We start from the raw sequence: 19,309 nt of genomic DNA on the forward strand, positions 1-19,309 counted from the left end.
AACAAAACAAGCAAAAACATTTACTTCGGTATCCTTCACAAATAATAAAAATTTGCATGCAAGAACTTGATTTTGATCGTGCAGTTTATATGGCAGCTATATGCTATAGGATTCAATATCGGCGATTCCGACAAATGAGTAGCTTTTTAGGGAATAGGGAAATAATAGTTAATAATAAGAAAACGGGAATCTATCGATAATTGTTAATCGATATATATCGATTTTAATTTTAATCGACAAATCGGCGATTCTAACCTAACTTTGCGTAACGCAATAATTTAGTCCTAAAATTTTAAATTAAAATAACATGTTTTATTAAACGATTTCCACATAACATCCACACTTTCTTTCTTACTCCTTCGACAAATTTTAATTATACTACGTAATGCAATGAAATAAATATGAATGTACCATATATTAGGGCAGTTTATTATTATTTTTCAAAAATATGTTTACAATTTTCGTTCGTATTTTAAGAAGTTTGCTGTTGTTTTCCTTTATTTCTCATATGTGTTTTTTTTATTTTAAATAATATTTGCTTAGGAGCTTGTTTTAATAGTAAGTTTGTTGCATATTCTTGAGATGTTATACAACTTATTTTAAATTATTTTTGTTTTTTCGAAAATTATATGGTTTTCAAAAACCTATTTTTTATGTCAAAAATTATTTGTTTTTTCGAAAATTATATTGTTTTCAAAAACCTATTTTTTTATGTCAAAAATTATTTGTTTTTTCAAAAAATTATTATTCTTTTCAAAAAATTATTTTTTTTTTCAAAAAATTATTTATTAATTATTTTTTTAGTTATAGTTTGTTCTTCACAAAATTTTTATTTCTTTCAAAAACCATTTTTTTTATATATATACTTTTATTGCATTTGTGTCTTTTTTTTATTAACAGCATAATCCATATATTTATTTGTTACATGTGTGCACAATTTTTAAACACATAACACATTCAAATATTAATTTTGTCCATTAATATAAGCATACAAACATTTTTTATTTATTTTATTTAGCTTTTTTTTAAGGTTAAGTAAATTTGGAAAAAAAAATATTAAGAAACATAAAAATGCATTTAATAATTTATTGAAGAAATGAAAGCATTGTTTTTATTTAATGTAGGGGAAAACAACTAAATTTTATACAATGAATACTTAATACTAAAGAAAAAACACCACAGGACAACCCATAATAAGGTTAGCGCGGAAGCAACGGTATTTTGGTGAAAAAATTTGTAAGCGTAAACCTTTTTCATAAAAATTCTCAGTTTCAAAAATGAGTTTAATAAATAATTAGCGGCAAAATTTAAACGTTTTTCACTTTCCGATTCATATAATACCATTTAGCATGTGACATAACCTGCTCTCCTTCATAATAACGCCGCGCAATTTATTATGAATTGTCCATGCAGCTGTAGAAGAAATAAATAATATGTATTATGCAGTAGAAATACAACTAAGTACACGCCTCCAAGTCGTCAGTTTCAAGTGCGTGGCGCAACAAACTTGAGTTCGCCTCATTAAAATTGGCAACCATGAAGGGTACAAGAAGCGACCGTATATACTTAGCGTGTGTTAAATGATCCGCCAGTGTCATTTAATTTATAAATAACCTATAGCGCATTAATTTACATTTAAATCAACTTGTTACAAATACGCTATTGTCCATTTTTCATGTGATATTTTATGTAAGTATAATAATAGATAATAAGTGTGTGTGTTGTTACGCCTATAAGCAGTTTATAAATTAAATTTACGACTAAAGTGTAGCAGCGCTTTATTTATTTCTTAAATAACTAAATAGTTTTATAGTTTTGTTCATTATTACGACGAGTTCCATCATCCAAGAAAATATTTTTTTTTATTTAAATAGATATTAGATAATGCGTGTGCAATTTGTTATAATTCAATTTTAATTTATTATATAACTATATTCAAACAGTTTTTTTTTCGATTAATTATATTTTTAGAATCAACACAAGCAGCAAATGTACGAATTTTATCTGTGCAAATAGTAAGTTGCTGTTGCATTGATTGTAATTAATTTGTTTTCTTGTGTTTCTGTTTTTTTTTTGCTGCCAAATATATTTTACATTTGTAATAATTTATATTTCTTCTAAAAATAAATTAAAAATTTCAAATTACCAGCAATTGTCACATGCATATGTACATACATACATACATACATATGTACACGTGTGTACGATGTGCGATATCCATCAACTGTTGCGCAATCGGCCGCAACAACACCCCAATTAATTTCAAATTTTTATATTTATTTTTAATACACAATCAAAATACGACCACATGTTACAATTTTTTTCTTTTGTTTCTTTTTTCTTTTTTTTTTTTGCTTTTTGCAATTTGTTTTATTCTTTTTAAGCACTCCGCTTTCTACATTTATTACATATAGGTATAATTAATAATTATGCATTTAGTTTTGCCTTTTCGCTTTTCTCCAGCATTCTTGCGTGCAAATATGTTTGCCGAATCTCAAAATCGCATGCAAAAATGTGGTTTGTTATTAATCTCAAAGCAATCAGCACTCGTTCTCTACAACATTAGTGGTTCAGCAATCAAATTTAAGCCGCGCGTTTGCTCGCATCAATAGGAATATCTTGCAGTACCACAAAATGTTCAAGTATGCCGCACGCAAACACGCGATTTTGCCTATTCTAAACACGACATTTGTTTTTAGTGAGACAAAAATGCTGTAGCTCGTTTGTAATTTGCGAAAAAGTTTATTTTTTTTTCAATGACTTGCCTTTAAATTTTAAACTTTAATTTATATACAATCGAAGTGTTTTTGCTGGCATTTATTCAATGCTTTAGTGCAACAAATTTTATAATTTCCATATAAAGCTTAATAAATAAATATTTTTGCAATTGTTTTTAATTGAACACAAATAATATAAGCTAAGAATTTCATAGCTTTTACAAAATATCATAAAATAAACAAATTCTAATAATTCTCGCTATGTAGCAAAAAAGTAATAGTAAATTGGTAAGCAGCAGACCACCTTTACCAGAAGGTGCGCTGGAAAGCATTGCGAACGAGAATTTCACATAAATAGCAGTTCAAAGACTTCACACTTAGCAATAAGTATAAAGCCGAACTGTAACTTTGCCGCGTTTTGTCTAATTTTTTTTATTTTTATATGAAAACACAATGTGTTCGCCTACTAAGCGTCTAACAAATTTGACTAAGCGTAAAGTTAACAAAAATTATGGTAAAGTAAATAAATTAAACAAATGCAGCTCAATGACAATATACATTTGAGAGTCTATATGTTAACAAAATAGGAAATATATATATATATATTTATATGTATGTATGTATATGTAGCAGCATTGTTCATATAATATTTTGTGTTTGTATAATTTGTTAAGACTTTTTTGTTGCACATATTATTCAACTTTTGAATTTTTTCTAATATAATGACTTTGTAAAGTATACATTGTTACTCTGCGTAACATTTCAAACTTTTTGTTGTAACTAATTTATTATGCAATACTTGTTTTATATTTTTTTTAATACCAAAAAATATAGATATACGCTTTTGTTGTCCGTTTAACGACTCTCCATATCTTATATAGATTTTGTGGCGCCAAATTCAATTTGAATTTCATTTCCTCTGCAAAATTAATATAATATTTTTCCATATTACAATTTAAGTAATTTTTGCTTAATTCGCCGCATTATTCAAGCCTAATTTACTAAGAAGTTTTAATGCATTTTTAGCCGCATCATTTTGAGATTCCTCTGCGCTTGTGCCCATACCATGACAGATTTGCGGTGGATTGGAGGAAAGCGTTACGATCGTTAGGAATTCGCTGTGATTTCCCTTTGGAAAATCGGAGAAGTTCACCTATACGATTTGGATTTTTCAAAAAATAAAGAGAAAAAGAAAAGATTATTAATAAATAATAATATTAGTAACAAGAAAAAAGTGATTTTCGAATGCGCCGAACAGGGTATAAATATAAAATGCAGCACTCACCTCAAAACCCAGCAATTTTGCCAGATACAACAATTGATCTTTAGTGTGCACGCCTGCCGGTTTCGACTTGGGCGCGCTGCAGCTCGTTGGCGCGGCACTGCTGTTGACGCTGCTAGCGACATTAGCCGAATCGACCACAGCCGGAGCGGAAGTAGCTTCAGCAATGGGTTTAGTGTTTGCAGCGGCTGCTGCTTGATTGTCACAGCTGCCTGCATTGTTTGGTACCGCCGCAGGTGCCGTTTGCGTATTCGATGGTATGGCGACAATTGCTGATTCCTCTTGCTTGTTTTCAATTTCCTCAACCACCGGTAGACGTGTTGCAGTACTTAGCATGCTTTCTTTTTTCTTTGTTGCATCTGCAAAAAGGTTATTCCCACATTGAGTTCATAAACGTAAACATACAAAATATATTTTCACTCACGTTTCTTGTTATGACGCAGTATTAGAATGCCTGGCACTTGCCCAGCAGTGGTGGATACAAGTGGCACATCAAGCGGAGCTTCAGCTGCAACTGCGGGCGCTGCGATGATTGCTGGCGCTGCAGCTGCTTCAACAATTGGCTGCAATACTGTAGTGGTTTGCTCTTTACTGGCCGATACGCTTGTTGTTACTGCTGATTCCGCACAAACGGCAGACTGTGTGTAAGCTAGCGCTGCGGTGGACTTCAGTTCAGCGGTCGCGTTGTCTTTTTCGCCCATGGCCAAAAGTAAATCTGTAAAATTTTAATGTTATTTATACATTGCTAAGTGAAGGTAACGAAACTGAACTTACTTTGGGCGGCATTGCGCTTGGCCAGCTTCTTGCTGTTGCCAGTGCCACGTGCGACCATGCTGTGCGCCGTCACCTCGATAATGAATTCGCGTCTACGCGAGTTTTCATTGCCGTTTTTCGCTATCAACTCGAAAACTGGCTCTTTCTCCTTGCGATTTTGCTGCAATTGTATGAGCCGCGTGATGGGGTTCTCTCCCTCGGTATCAGCATCACTTTTCTCTTTGATCGAACTACTGCCACGTTTTCGGCGCTCACCAATGTTGCCACCCGATTTGCCGCTACCACCCGCAGCGGTGTCCACAACGGCTGCTGTTTTGCTTGGCGTTTTGACTTTGATGCGCTTTATGGGCGACTTGGTGGGCGTTAGTGGTGGTAGTTTTCTTAGCTCCTCCAGCATCTTTTCCGCAGCGCGTTTCTTCGATATCTTCTTGCCGTTACCCTCACCCTCTGTTACTATGGTGCCCACTACGCAAGCTGTAACAAATTTCTTCATGTGCGCTGGACCCTCTTCGCGGAGTACCTTGAAGTGTACCGTTAGGCTGCGTTGTATGCCGATCTCATAAACCAGCGAGATCGGTGATTTGTTATCGCTTTCCTCCAGACTGTTGTTGAGCTCTTCATTGAGCTGTGTGGCGGCCTGCGCTTTGAGCACTTCCAAGGCACGCGCCGCGGCATCGTGCTTGGCTTGCTGCAATGTACGGCCCAGCCCTACAAATTTCTGCTTACCCACGACTAGTGTCACCTTGGGCATGCCATAACGATGTGGCATGACGCCATGTTGTGGGTGTGGCAAAGGTGGTGGTGGCAGCATACCGTTATGTGGCCCGCCAGCCATAAGCGGTGGCGCCATTAGTGGATAACGTTGCTGTTGATTATACTTGGGCATATATGCACGCTGTGCTGGCGCACCATAACGTGGACGCATAACCGAGCCGGCAGCGGGATGTCCGTGCATCTGCTGTTGTGGTGGCGCCGCGGCATACGGACCGTTGCGACGCACATATGCCGGATCCATCATACGCACGTGCGGTGGTGGATGCTGTGGTAGCATATGGCCACCGGCTATGGCATGCGGTGGCAGCGTGTGTGGTGGCGGCGGCACATTGTAACGCGGTGCCATCATAGCATCTGGTGGTGGTCCCATTCCATCGGCCGGTGTAACTTGTCGTGGATCTAGGAGATAATAGGTCTGTTGACCCAATTTCATGGCGAGCGCATTCAACTCCACTGTGGGCGTGATGTTGGCACGCCATGAACTCCCCTCACTATCGGCGCCGCGGCGTATCACCTTCGGAACGGGGTGTTTGTATTTAGTCTTTTCAATAGCCTCAGCAGCTGCCAAATGTTGGGCTTTCTTTATTTTGAAACCCTCAGCCGAATACTCCTCCTCACCCAATTTCAGTGTGACCGTGAAGCGCTTACAATGCGCCGGTCCCTTTTCGCTGGTTAAGCGGTATTGATGTGTGATCTGTGCATGAATTAGCGAACGCTTAAGATTAAAGTAACAACATTAATAAAGAAATGTATTTACTTTGTTGTAACGCGCCAATTCGTTGACCAAGCACATTGGTGTTTTCTCTTTCGAATTTTTCGCTACTGTGTTGTCTTCATTGGACAAGATGTTGTTGTTGTTTGTCGTAGTGCTGCTGCTCACTTCAATGCTTGAGTTTGCATTTTGTGTTGCACTAGACAGGTTTTCCTTATTAGACTCGATGGAGACAGCTGTCAAATGAGAAATTTCAACTAAAGCTTCATCAAACTGTATAGTATAATCGATTATATCACTTACCCTCTGCTTGCTTAGTGCTTTGCACGATTTGTATACTCTCATGCCTCGCTGTGCTTTCGGCTACAGCTGTGGTCACGTTATTAGCAACAACTTCACTCACGTGTGTATCGGTGGCGCTAACAATATTGTTGCCGCTGCTGCTGCCAATATTGCCACCAGACTTAGAGGCTTTAATAGTTTCCTCCCCGCCCGTCGAAGGTCTCACAGTACTCACCTCAATATTATTCGCTGACGCGCTTGCATGCAGCCGCGCTTTCAGCACGCGATTTGGATTCTGCAATATGATTTTTGGTGGCATGCCACTGCCAACACCGCTGCCAGCGCCACCATTGACGGCAATAACGTTATTATGGTTATTGTATTTAGATTTATGCACATTATTGTTGTTGTTTGTTTGCGTGTTACCGGCAGTGTAGTAGTTCAAAGTCGTAGGTGGTGGTTGCTGCAGATGTTGTGGCTGTGGCAGCGACGGTGGTGGCACATGTGTATTGATGACATTCTTTGCAATAACCAGATTTGTTGTTTGTACTGTTTGTTGTTGTTGTTGTTGTGGTTGTGTTGATTGCAACGGCTGTTGGTGCTTTACATGCCCGTGCGACTGCTGTGGTGGCATTGGCGCCACTGTATGCTTATGTTGCAGCTGTTGTGTTGTTTGTTGCTGTTGTTGTTGTGGTTGTGGTTGTTGTTGATGATGCAGTTGATGCTGCTGCTGCTGTTGGTGGTGCCGCGACGTATGATGTGGCACCTGTGTGCTTTGCTTTGGTTGTTGTTGCTGTTGTTGTATTGCTGCTTGTACCGGCAAGGCATTGCCGTGCGTATTGCTGGCGTTGTTGTTGTATTGCTGCTGCGCTTGATGATGATGATAGTTGTTCTTGTTTGTACTATTATTATTATTGTTGTTGTTTATATGCTGATGTTGTTGTCGCAGCTTTTGCAGCTGCGTACTGGTGTGCATAGATGAGGGATGCTGATGTTGTTGTTGCAATGGTTGCTGATTCAAACTAGAAGTAGACGAGCGATTTTTTATTCTGTGATTTCAACGCATTACTTAAGAATTAAAACAAAAAAAATCACTATTTTAGCACCCATCGCATAATTAGATTTAATTTTTTCCCAATTATGTAACTTAACCAAACTTTAGGAAAATTACACAACTCGTACTGAAGCTTGGTCAATTTTGAAATACTTGGAAATCACAATTCATAAAAATGTTCATACACTAGTTGATACCACAAAGTATATATTTTATACACATGATTGCCACATTCTTCCTCAACCCCACTTTTTAACTATTTCCACTATAAAAATAACAAAAAAGGCACAAAATTACAAACCAGAACTTCAAAAATATATATAATTCATATTCCACATTTGACAGACCACAAAGCAATTCTAAACGAATAATAAAAATTTGACAATTAAACAATGCACATAGTCAAAAGTGTCGAAAAATTGCGAAATACACCAGAAACGTAGAGCGCCAATCGCGATTTTAAGATATACTGAAAATAATACGGTGAGTTAATAATACAGACTGCACCATGCGTTTGGCTGCGCCGGGCAAATGATCTCTACTGTTGGCTGCCGGCTTATCGACAGCGCATGCGCGGCCACATAGAATACATGTGAAGGCAAAACGGTGGAAATAACTGAGAGCAATAGCCAAGCTCGCGCAAATATTTGTGCAAATAGACCCACGTAAGCGAGAATAGCAACGAGAAAAGGTAAAAAAAAAAATTGACCCCTCCCATTGTTATCACTGACGGCAGACAGACGTTACGATGCTCGTGGTTGTTTTCACATTTTTTATACGCTCGTTAAGGCAGTTCATGCTTTTTTCAACTACAGTATCCTTTCATTGCCAAGACATTCTGGTTTGTGTGTTTGTGTGTGTTAGTTATGGCACAGAGCACGAAAAGGATTGTGACAAACAACAAAGGCGAACGTCATCAAACACAAAACACATAAGCCTCAAAGCACAAGTACACTTTGAACCGAGTGCTTCCATAGCATTGACTCAGATTTGGATGCTTTTAATGCGAACCGACAAGGTAAGGCAATAAAGTGACGAGCGGTAACTGATGCTTGATTTTTGGCGTTGCTTGTGCTTATATATAAATTTTAACTTTGTCGATTTGTTTCGAAATTTTTCATTTCGGCTCGGAGACGAAGTTGAGATGCATGTTCATACACACATGCATATGTACATACAGACATACTGTGCATGGTTATGCTAATGAATAATGCCACAAGTGGCGTCGAATAGTGTACTGTCGCAGTATATGTGCTGAAGCAATGAAGCAGAGAAGCAACAATATCAGCAAAAACCAAAAATTCCAAAAAAAAACATTAACTACAGCTGCACCGAAGCTATGATACCCATCACACATAAAAATAATTTGATTCAGTTTGTATGGCAGTTATATGTTATAGGTCAGATCTGAACAATTTGCTCTGATATTGTACTGTTGCCTTGGCGAATAATCAGTGCCAAATTTCGATTTCGAGAACTTGATTTTTATTGATGTTTGTCTTGAAGTAATTTCGAGTAATAGTGCCGAGTTGACAGTTCTAATAATTCGGGTCCGTTCCGGTTACTTAGACGCGACTGTCGCGGGAACGGAATTTTAATTGGTCAGCTTGTATGGCAGCTATATGCTATAGTGGCGCGATATCGGCGGTTCCGACAAATGAGCAGCTTCTTGTTGAGAAAAGGATGGGTGCAAAATTGTAGCTCGATATCTTAAAAACTGAGGGACTAGTATGCGTATATACAGACAGACAGATTCAGGTTGAGGGTATAAAATATTTGTGATAATAGCCAGTAAGCTAGCTCAGCGTACATATGTGTATGACAGTGCTGTTGGCACTCCTTGACACTGCCGCTGCCGCTGCACTGCCGCCACTGTTGTTGCATGCAACAAAAGCAGGCACATTTTCTAATTCGCTTAAATACTGACAACGGGCGTTTTGTTTCGATTGTTTGCCGTGGTCACCACTCCACCACTTCAATCGCCATATCCGCTATTCCCTTCTCTTATAGATCACACCGTTTTTTTTCGGGTTTTCAATTTTTTTCATTCACACTTTTTTTACATTCTTGTTTTGGGTGAATTTGGCAATTACGGTTTGGCTGCAGTGCTTTAAATAGGTCAACGCCATCACCATAAACAGCAACGCGTTGCGTTTCATATTCGTCATTATCGTCAGCATCAGCAGTGGCATTGTCAACGTCATTGACGCTGCGGCATAAATACTTTCAAAAGTGACAAATTCAATTAGTGTTCAAAAGTGAGTGTGCTGAGTGTGAGGACGAGCCTAAATGTGATAATCCCTTTTTCGTTACTGTTCTCCATTTCTAATTGCATTTGCGCATTGTTGACAAATTTTACAGTCCAAAGGAGCATTTAATAATGAGAGTATAAAAAGCTCAAAACATATATGTACTTATGTGATGTGTAATGGGATTGTTTAGAGACAATAATTAATGTTAAAACAAGCAAAAACGTTAACTTCGGTTTCACTAAAGCTATAATACCCTTCACAGGCACATTTCTACTACAATAAATAGGTATAAAAAGATGTTTATCTTGATTTTGCTCGGTTAGTTTGAATGGCAGCTATGTATATGCTATAGTGGTCCAAACTGAACAATTTGTTGAGAGAATGTATTATTACCTTGGAAAATATTCCATGCCGAATTTCGTAAAAATATCTAGTACAATAATAAAGTTTTTCACACAAGATCTTGATTTTAATCGCTCAGTTTGTATGGCCGCTTAATGCTATATAAAATCGGCGGTTCCGACAAAGGAACGTGTGCGAAATTTCAGATCGACATCTCAAAATGCGCAAATATAAAGGCAGACAGACGAACAAACAGACGGAGAGACAGACGATTATGACTAAATCGACTCAGCTTGTAGCTTTTATTATTTATAAAATATAATACTTTAATACACCCTGTTCAGGGTATATTTAAGCGCTAAAATAAATAACCTATAATTACTTTATTGGCAAACTTGTATGCTTGAACATCTATCGACTCGTTGGATCAGTACCAACTTTAGTTCCGTCTAGGTGTAAATATGTATATAATTTATGCAGAATAATAACGAAAAAAATTTAATTTTCACACGTTACTCTCAACGGAAACAATGACGAACTTTTTTCTATTTTTTTTTTTTTAATCAAATAGTGGCACGAAATAAATGTCTTTAAAGGCGGTGAAAAATTAAATGAATGCAAGTATGTTTGTCTGTTTGTACACATGTGTGTTTCAGGCAAATTCTTAGATGGCAAAACAGGAAAGAACATGCGCGCAACAGAAATATTAGCTGTGACAATGGTAAGAATTGTTGTTTCAAAGTACTGACAACTAACTGCAAATGCCACCACTACTTCAATGTGAAGTGGGAAAATGGTATATGTACGGTAAGTGACAGACTTATGGAAGATATATGCATAAATACACATACACCTTATATATATGTGTATAAGCACACTTCCAGGAGGCAGGGTAGAAGAGAAAGAGAACTCGTTACGCCTGAACGGAAGTCACGCTGCGAATCAAAGCAACTAAGCAGACTTGCCAACCCAACGTATGACAAGGTAGCCACATAGACAACAAAATACACACACATATATATATATATATAATATATATATGCAAAGGTGACTACACTTGGTTGCAAAGAGCGAGAGTATAAAGCAGCATAAGACATCAAAAGGATAAAAAAAAGTAGAAATTATAATTTATGAGTTGAGAAAATATAAAAAAAAAGTCGAAAGGAATCATCCCAAGCAAATGGGTGCATACACTTTCAACTGGCATATGAAGATATTTACATATAGAGCACCGTTAGAAATAATACACAGAAAAAAGATCATTGAAATACTACTGAATAAGTGTTAAAACTATATCGAAAACCGATTTTTAGCCTACCGTGCTGTATGATGATCGCGTACATGTGACGCCACAGCGATGGACGAGCCGGTGATCACTGCAGCAGTACTAGCGGTTGCAGGACCATTACTGAGATGTTGTGTTTGCATTTGCTGGCTCGTCTGCTGTTGCTGTTGTCCGTTTAGTGGCGGCGCTGGCACATGTGCCAAATTCATTTGTGATATATGAGGCTGTGACTGGGTATGCGGCGGTGGCACAGCCATGTGGTGAGCACGCAAATGGGGAGGTGCTGTACGTGCCACATGTGCATGATGCTGCATACTGGTGATTTGTAGATATGTGCAACTGCGTCAAGTAACACTTGTGTATTTGTAAACCACTCTCCTCTGTGAATGATTAACTAAAATTTGGAGAAAGAAATGAGGATTGCAAGTTAAAGAGGTAAATAAATAATACGATTTGAAGTTATGAAAATTTGATTATAACAACAAAAGAAAACATTAACTTCGGTTGCACCGAAGCATACAATAATATGACAGCTACATATATGCTATACTAGTCCGATCTAAACAATTTCTTCGGAGATTATAACGTTGCCTCGGACATTATGTTATGCCACATTTCGTGAATATATCTCGTCAAATACAAAATTTTTCCAGAACTGGATTTTGAACGAAATACAATTATAAATTTGCAAATTTCAAATAAAAAAAAGCAGTTCCAACAAATGAACAGCTGTTGGAAAGAAAAGGACGTGTGCAAAATTTCAAATTGATATCTCATAAACTGAGGGAGAAGTTCGTGTATATACAAACAGACGTGATCATATACATCTGTATATAGATATATGTATTAGGCTGATTCAAAAAAAATATTTATTTATTAATAATAGTAAATGAATTTAAAAAAAGATTAGTAAAAAAAATATTTGATTTATTTTTAATTTTAAGTTTGACCTCGAATATCTCCTAAGTGGTAAAGATAATCAAAAATTTTCTAAAAAGTTTTTTTTGTAGAGAGTAAAATTTCCTATAAGAATATAATTTGGTTCAACAATCCGTTAAACCGGTTCAGAAAAATTTTCCGTGTTATTTAAATGGGAAATAGAAATCTGCGATGCGCGACCTCTTAATATTAATATTAAGGGCTCTGATTTTCACAGGCGTGAGGATTTCGAAAAAAATAATTAAATATTTTTTTTTGAATCAGCCTAATATGTACATATATATATTTTTTAGGGTCTCCAACGTTTCCGTCTACAAACTTCGTGGCAAACTTAATATACCCTGTTCAGGGTATAAATATTTACTATATGCAAGCCTATACATTCAAATATAATAAATAAAATTATATTTATACTTATACAATCTATTTGCATTTATACTTAGGGTAAAGGAGCGATTGTGTGCAAAAATTGCATACTTATTGTCATTGGGCAATGTCAGCTTTCAACACATACATTGTTTCAAATTTTTTATCCAAAATGTTTATTGTTGTTAGTTCTTATGTACCGATATGTTGTATTCAACTTGTGTTTATTTTCTTTGTCAAAGCACCTCTGCAAAGTTACTAGAAATCTGTCAGACGCTTTTATATCGTAAAGCAATAACAACAAACAAGACCGCAAACTACCCCAAAGAGAAAATGCAACTGCATTTTTCCTGCGAATAAGTGAAACATTAAATAACGGAGATGCATTTCTTGTTTCTTGCTGTTTATTCTTCTACTTGTAAGATTTATAATTGGATAAAGTTGCAGCTGCAGTTTCACTTTTCTTCAACACCGGTCTTCATGCATTCCAACGGGTTAACGAGTATGTCTGCAGTAAGGAAACAACAAATGCAGTATAAAGGAATATAATTTGACAATTGTGCACATTAAGTCATCTGAAAATGTTTTGTTGTTAATGCTTTGAGTCAATTCTATGAAAATAATTACTAAAATATACACACAGTTGAAATATTAACAACATAACATTTAACCCAAATGTAATACACCTGATGATCAGTACTAGAAGGTCATTAAACTTACATACATACATACATATGTATATATTTATGTATTCGTACTATTTATTAGAAATAAAAATATATATATAATACCCGTTTCAGTAAAAACGTTAACTACAACGAAACTATTATACTCTTCACAGTCAGTTCTTATAGTATAAAAGGATATAAAATCTTTGTCCTGTTAATTTGCATGGCAGCTACTAAATAATATAGTGGTCTGATTTCTTAAACAATAATCTATTTGTGAAAATATCATTTCAAATAAAATAGTTGTCCATACAAGAACTCCATTTTGATAGAACTGTTTGTATGGCAGCTATATCCTAAAGTAGTACGATATCGGCGGTTTCGACAAATGTGCAGTTTCTTGGGGAAAAAAGGAGGTGTGCAAAATATCACATCGATTTCTCAAAAACTCAGAGACAAGTTTGCGTTTATACAGACAGACAAGCATGGCTAAATCAACTCAGCTCGTCACTCTGAACAGTTATTTATATATTTTTTAGGGTTTCCGATGTTTCCTTCTTATTTAATGATTAGGTTGACTGTTTAGCCATCTAACCTCTAGGGAAATGAATGGAAAAATGCACTTATTGCTACTAAATGTTGACAAATTCAACTACCATCATAGCCAAAATTTAAAGTTATAAAAAAAAAATCCCTAATAGAAGTAGCAAGCTCACAAGCATTTTTAAAGAACCCTAAATGTTTAACAATATTATAAAGATTAAAAGAATTTTATTTTTATTACATTTCAAAGTTAATTACAGTTATTTAACTACAACACCTAAACAGTTAGCTCTTACCAGATCCCTAACCCATTCTCTATTTCTCTGCTTAGCTCTGTTAACTAAGACTATAAGCCAGCTGACTACTTTGCCTGCGTCTTCGTTTCTAAACCAATGCACTATACCACGCGAAGCAGTAAATTTAAGCTGGGAAGCGAATAATCAAATAGGTATGCATAGACGTTACGTAGGTACATATATAGGCACAACTTACCAGCTGGTACTGCTGGCACACTACGATGAGCAAAATGTTGCCGTCGTTACAGTATTGTTTACTCAACAGAGAAGACGTCGGCCTTTCGCAATCCTGCTACCCCTTTAAATCGTAGCCCGCCAAGATAGTTGTTGCTTCTCTAATCGGACGACAAATTTTTCCTTCACAAACTTTTCGGTGACGTTGTATGGAAAAAGCTAAGAAAACGATTATTCTTACTCGTTTTTTTCTACACTTTTTCCTTACAAATTTGCACCTACTTCACTGCATATTTTCCAATTGATTTTGCTTTTTTATTGATTACGAATTTGCACTTTCTTTTTAACGTGAACTGAATTTCGCCCTTCTTTTACCTTGGATTTTCAGTTCTTTTTTCTTTTTGTTTCTATAATGAACTTTTCACAATTCTCTTTGCTGTGCGCCGACCAGACTTTTCACTTCACCGTATTTAATTATGAACTAATTATACTTAAATTTAAGGTTGAACTCTGTTAATATTTTGTACACACAACTTCCGATAAGCTGTTTTTTATTAGTAATCTTATTGATTTGCTTATATTATCGCAATTTACTTAAATTGTAATTAACGTGCGGCCATATTTTGTGCGGCTGCGATGGAACTCGAAGAATAATAAATGCAGAATGCAGAAAACAAGAACAAGAAAAGCAGAGAACATGGTTGCATTCGGGGTGATTTTTAATTTGCTTGGCTTTCAGCTATTTGAATATGCGTGGACAGAGGGCGCAAAATTACAATTGATACATCAGATGGCGCTGCAAGTTATTTCGAATTAGTCGAAAACCTACATCAGAGCAGAGAACGTAAATGAATAGAGAAGGAAGAAATGTTAAATCAGAGAACGTAAATGAATAGACAGGGAACGCAAATGAATTCATTTACGTTCTCTGATTGTATTTATGGTAAGCGAAGCAAATTAGTCAAATTTTTGTTTGTTATCCCTACAAGAACAGTGGAAGTCATCTGACCGGTCATATGACAGTCACAGCTGAAAAAATTTTGTCAGCGCGCAGAACAAAGTTTCTATCATTTTCTTAAAAGCCTTGTACAAAAACTGATGTAAACAAACGTATGTGTGTGAGTTTGCAGCTCTCTTTAACGCATTGTTATTCGGAATTGATACACTGTATATCTATACTGCTCACTCTCATGTCTTTTTCTGGCTCATTGCTGAGCATAAGTCCATCATAGCTGAAAATTGTCAGTTATGACTAAATCTATCATAAGTGAAAAATTCTTTGACGCAGTAGATAATATAATTTTTATTTTTTTAATAAATACAAAACTTTTAATTGAAATTAGTTATAATAATATGCATAAGTATAAAAAAAGAGTGTAACAAAAATATAATTAAATAATAAATTATGAAAAGAAATTTTCACTTAATTCCATGCTAGCTCCTCTCAAAAGCTCTGCTGTACGTATTTCTCCAGTTCATGAACATTTCGAAATTTAAAACTGCCTAAAAAAAAATGAAAATTAACTAAAAATATAATTTTATTTTAAGCTTAATAATAACTTACGTATATTATATTTGAAAACTCCTTCGTTATTTATTTATATATATTATCATATCCAAAATCTGATATAGGATCGTCAGTGTTATGTTATATACCGAATTTGGTTAAAACTGGTCGAGGAGGATCAGAGATTTCATCTAAATGTGGGCGGTGCCATGCCCATCGCCCAATTTTGATCCTGGCGCATTTGGTTTTTTTCTTATATTGTAATCCCCTATATCAATCTCCAATCAGGTTTATATCTTAATTAAGTGCTTAGTTATGTCATTTTATAGGTTTTCGATTAATGGTGTTTTGTGGGCGTGGCAGTGATCCGATTACGCCCACCGACGAACTCGTCCTTACTTTTTTCGCCAAGGAATACGTGTACCAAGCTTCATTAAGATATCTTAATAATCTTATCGTCATCCTGATCATTTATATATATATATAACCTTATATCTAACTCGATTATTTTTAGGTGATACAAACAACCGTTAGGTGAACAAAACAATTATACTCTGTAGCAACATGTTGCAAGACTATAAATATGTATATATACCATATATGCTTGTACTTTTATATAGGTATATCGGCAGATATGATAGACTAAAAAAAATTACATTTTATTGTATTTCTTTGCTTGAAACCACATTTAACATTGCCTGATCTTTTACAAAAACAACAAAACAAACTTTGTTCATTCTTACACCTACCCATACACATTGATGTATGTACTCGTATGTGATCATAGCGCATTGTTCAACAAAAGCCAATTCATCATATGCCCACGAAAATTTGATTGATTCACATATCCACTCATTCACAGCTTCATTATTGCTTTAATTGTTAATCAATAGCGAATTACCGTTACACCACTCTTCTTTACACACAATCATTTCTTTCACTGAAAGTAATCAAAAGTTATAATTTCACAAGTTTCAAATCACATAACCTTTTTTCAACGATTTACGTACAAAACCAGATTCCGGTCGCAATCGAATGGGTTCAACATTACATACATACATATGTATGTGTGTATATGATAGCTTACATAATCCGACTGACATTAACCAACTCACCCAGCGACACCGGTATTACTACAACAAAAAAGTGCGTTTTTGCCGAAATGAGCGAGAAAGAAGCGAAATGTTAACATAAATATATTGATTTGCACATTTCTTTTACATTCTCTCGATTCCCTCTGCACAAAAAAAAAACAAAAAAGAAAACAAAACTAAATTAGATATTACTGACAGTTAAGCGATAAAATGTTTGAGCAGCATATGCCAATAAAAATACGCAATAATAATAAAAAAGAAACACTTTCATAATATCGCTGATTAATAGCGACAATTAATTAATCAGCACGCCGGCCTGACATTGACGATGCTGGGAGTAACAGCGCCTGGAGCAGCTGTCAATGAACGGAGAGCAATAATAACAACAAATAGCAAAGAAAGTGACTGAAAATTGATGAGATTTATCACTTGCAAAAAAAGCATTGCTGTTTTCATTAAAAAAATAACTTCAATTCGGGATTGTCATTTTTTTGATTAATAATTTTTGGCTTAAATAACAAAATTTCAATTTTATAGCCCAAAATCGGAATTAAAAATTATAAAAAAACATGTTTTTTAAAATATGGAATCACAAATAATAAAATTATTTTTTCAATTGGAATGTAAATGGATGAAAATGAAAGTTTCACATATATTGAAACACTATAATTAGAAGTAATTATATGTAGCATAAATAAAACAAAATTTTTAAATAATTTGAAATTTCGTTAAAATTTCAAAAACACAATTTTTAACTATAAATTTTGGTATAAATTTTTTTTATTTTTCAATTCGGTATTTAGTGTTAAAATTTTCTATTATAATTTTTTCATTTATGAAATTAAGCAGTAATTTTTTATTTTTCAATGCGGAGTTTGGAATTAGAAATTTAAAAATTATTTTATATTATGTTTTTTTGGAATTACAAAATAAAAAATTTTAACTTAAATGTTAATTGATTATCTTTTTATAATCTTGCAACATATTGTTATAGAGTATAATAGTTTTGTTAATGTATTATTTTCAATCCTACTTCAAATAGAAAAAATATGGTGAATAATTTCTATTATACCCTTAACAGCAATATTAAGTTTGCCACAAAGTTTTTAATATCCAGAAGAAAACTTCAGTGATTTTATAAATTATAAAAATAAATGATCTACATGACGAGTTGAGCCAATTATGCCCGTCTGTCCCTCCTTTTTTGAGATATCGATCCAAAATTTTACAAACTTCTTTTTTTCCCTAAAAAGCTGCTCCTTTATCGGAACCGCCTATATCGGACCTCTATGGTAATTAGCTGTCATACAAATTAATCGATCAAAATGAAGTCCTTGTATGGAAAACTTTTTTATTTGACAAGATATCTTCAAAACTTTGGCATGGATTATTAACCAAAGAAACGCTACAATCTCGTAAGAATTTATAAAGATTGGACCACTATAACATATAGCTGCCATACCCACAATTTAAGCGTATATGGTTACATGCAACTTTGTTTAGACTCAGCTGAAATATTTCAACCAAATACCGGCGTCTTTTGGTCTACGTTACATTGATTTCAAATTCATATATTGATAATTCACGTTCCACCATTGACGAGTTTCGTTTCTTCTACCCATTATATAACAGACCATTTTTTATGCTCTCTCGTTCGTTTGAATATTTATCGTTGTTTACGTTTAATTGTAATTAATTTATTTTTTAACACACCAAAACTGGAATACACTGCCGTTAACCATAAATATTACCATACCGTTGAACATATTAAAACAAAATTGGAATGCATAAAGGAAATGGAAGGAAAGATAGTTGATTAAGGCATCTGTGTACACAAAATTTGACTGTGACATAATAAAAGAGTGGGGAAATCGAATTATTCAAAACACCAAAGTTCATTACATACATATGCAAATCCATTACATAACAGGCGTTGCAATGCATTTTTTTTATTGGTTGGCATGTTGATAGCGTTAATACACCAACACCAACATTAGCTTGGCTTAATTGATGAATATTAAGATGAAATATAATATTTAATATGAAAACTTAAAATTGTTTGAATTTGAATAAAATGAAATTTATATTTAAAAAAAATAGCGTAAGTGATATTTATAGTTAAGAAGAGAGCAATAATATGATATAAGGTCTAAGTAAAATGAAATTCAATATTTTTTAAATAGATGGATTTAGTAATGTGTATCTCGCGTTGCATAAATGCGAACGAGCTACGTTATATTATATTAGA

At 34.7% G+C, this 19,309-nt stretch overlaps 1 protein-coding gene across 3 annotated transcripts; it reads right to left on the reverse strand.

Moving 5' to 3' along the window:
- Positions 1–408: 408 nt before the first annotated feature.
- stau (double-stranded RNA-binding protein Staufen) lies at positions 409–15,112 on the reverse strand. 3 transcript variants are annotated; one of them, XM_036370038.2, is made up of 9 exons: positions 14,836–15,112; positions 14,483–14,621; positions 11,508–11,868; positions 6,563–7,563; positions 6,305–6,495; positions 4,774–6,241; positions 4,424–4,714; positions 4,003–4,358; positions 409–3,870 (listed from the first exon to the last, which is right to left on the reverse strand). In XM_036370038.2, exons 3-9 carry the CDS (start codon positions 11,786–11,788, stop codon positions 3,688–3,690), a joined length of 3,771 nt encoding a protein of 1,256 aa, XP_036225931.2. In that variant the 5' UTR covers positions 11,789–11,868; positions 14,483–14,621; positions 14,836–15,112; the 3' UTR covers positions 409–3,687. The 3 variants fall into 3 exon arrangements, with proteins under 3 accessions (XP_036225931.2, XP_036225929.2, XP_069965319.1); XM_036370036.2 differs by having other exon boundaries at positions 14,483–14,679; positions 14,743–15,112; XM_070109218.1 differs by having other exon boundaries at positions 14,483–15,112.
- Between the last annotated feature and the right edge of the window lie 4,197 nt (positions 15,113–19,309).

This window comes from Bactrocera oleae, chromosome 4 (genome assembly GCF_042242935.1).
Source record: "Bactrocera oleae isolate idBacOlea1 chromosome 4, idBacOlea1, whole genome shotgun sequence".
Taxonomy (NCBI): domain Eukaryota; kingdom Metazoa; phylum Arthropoda; class Insecta; order Diptera; family Tephritidae; genus Bactrocera; species Bactrocera oleae.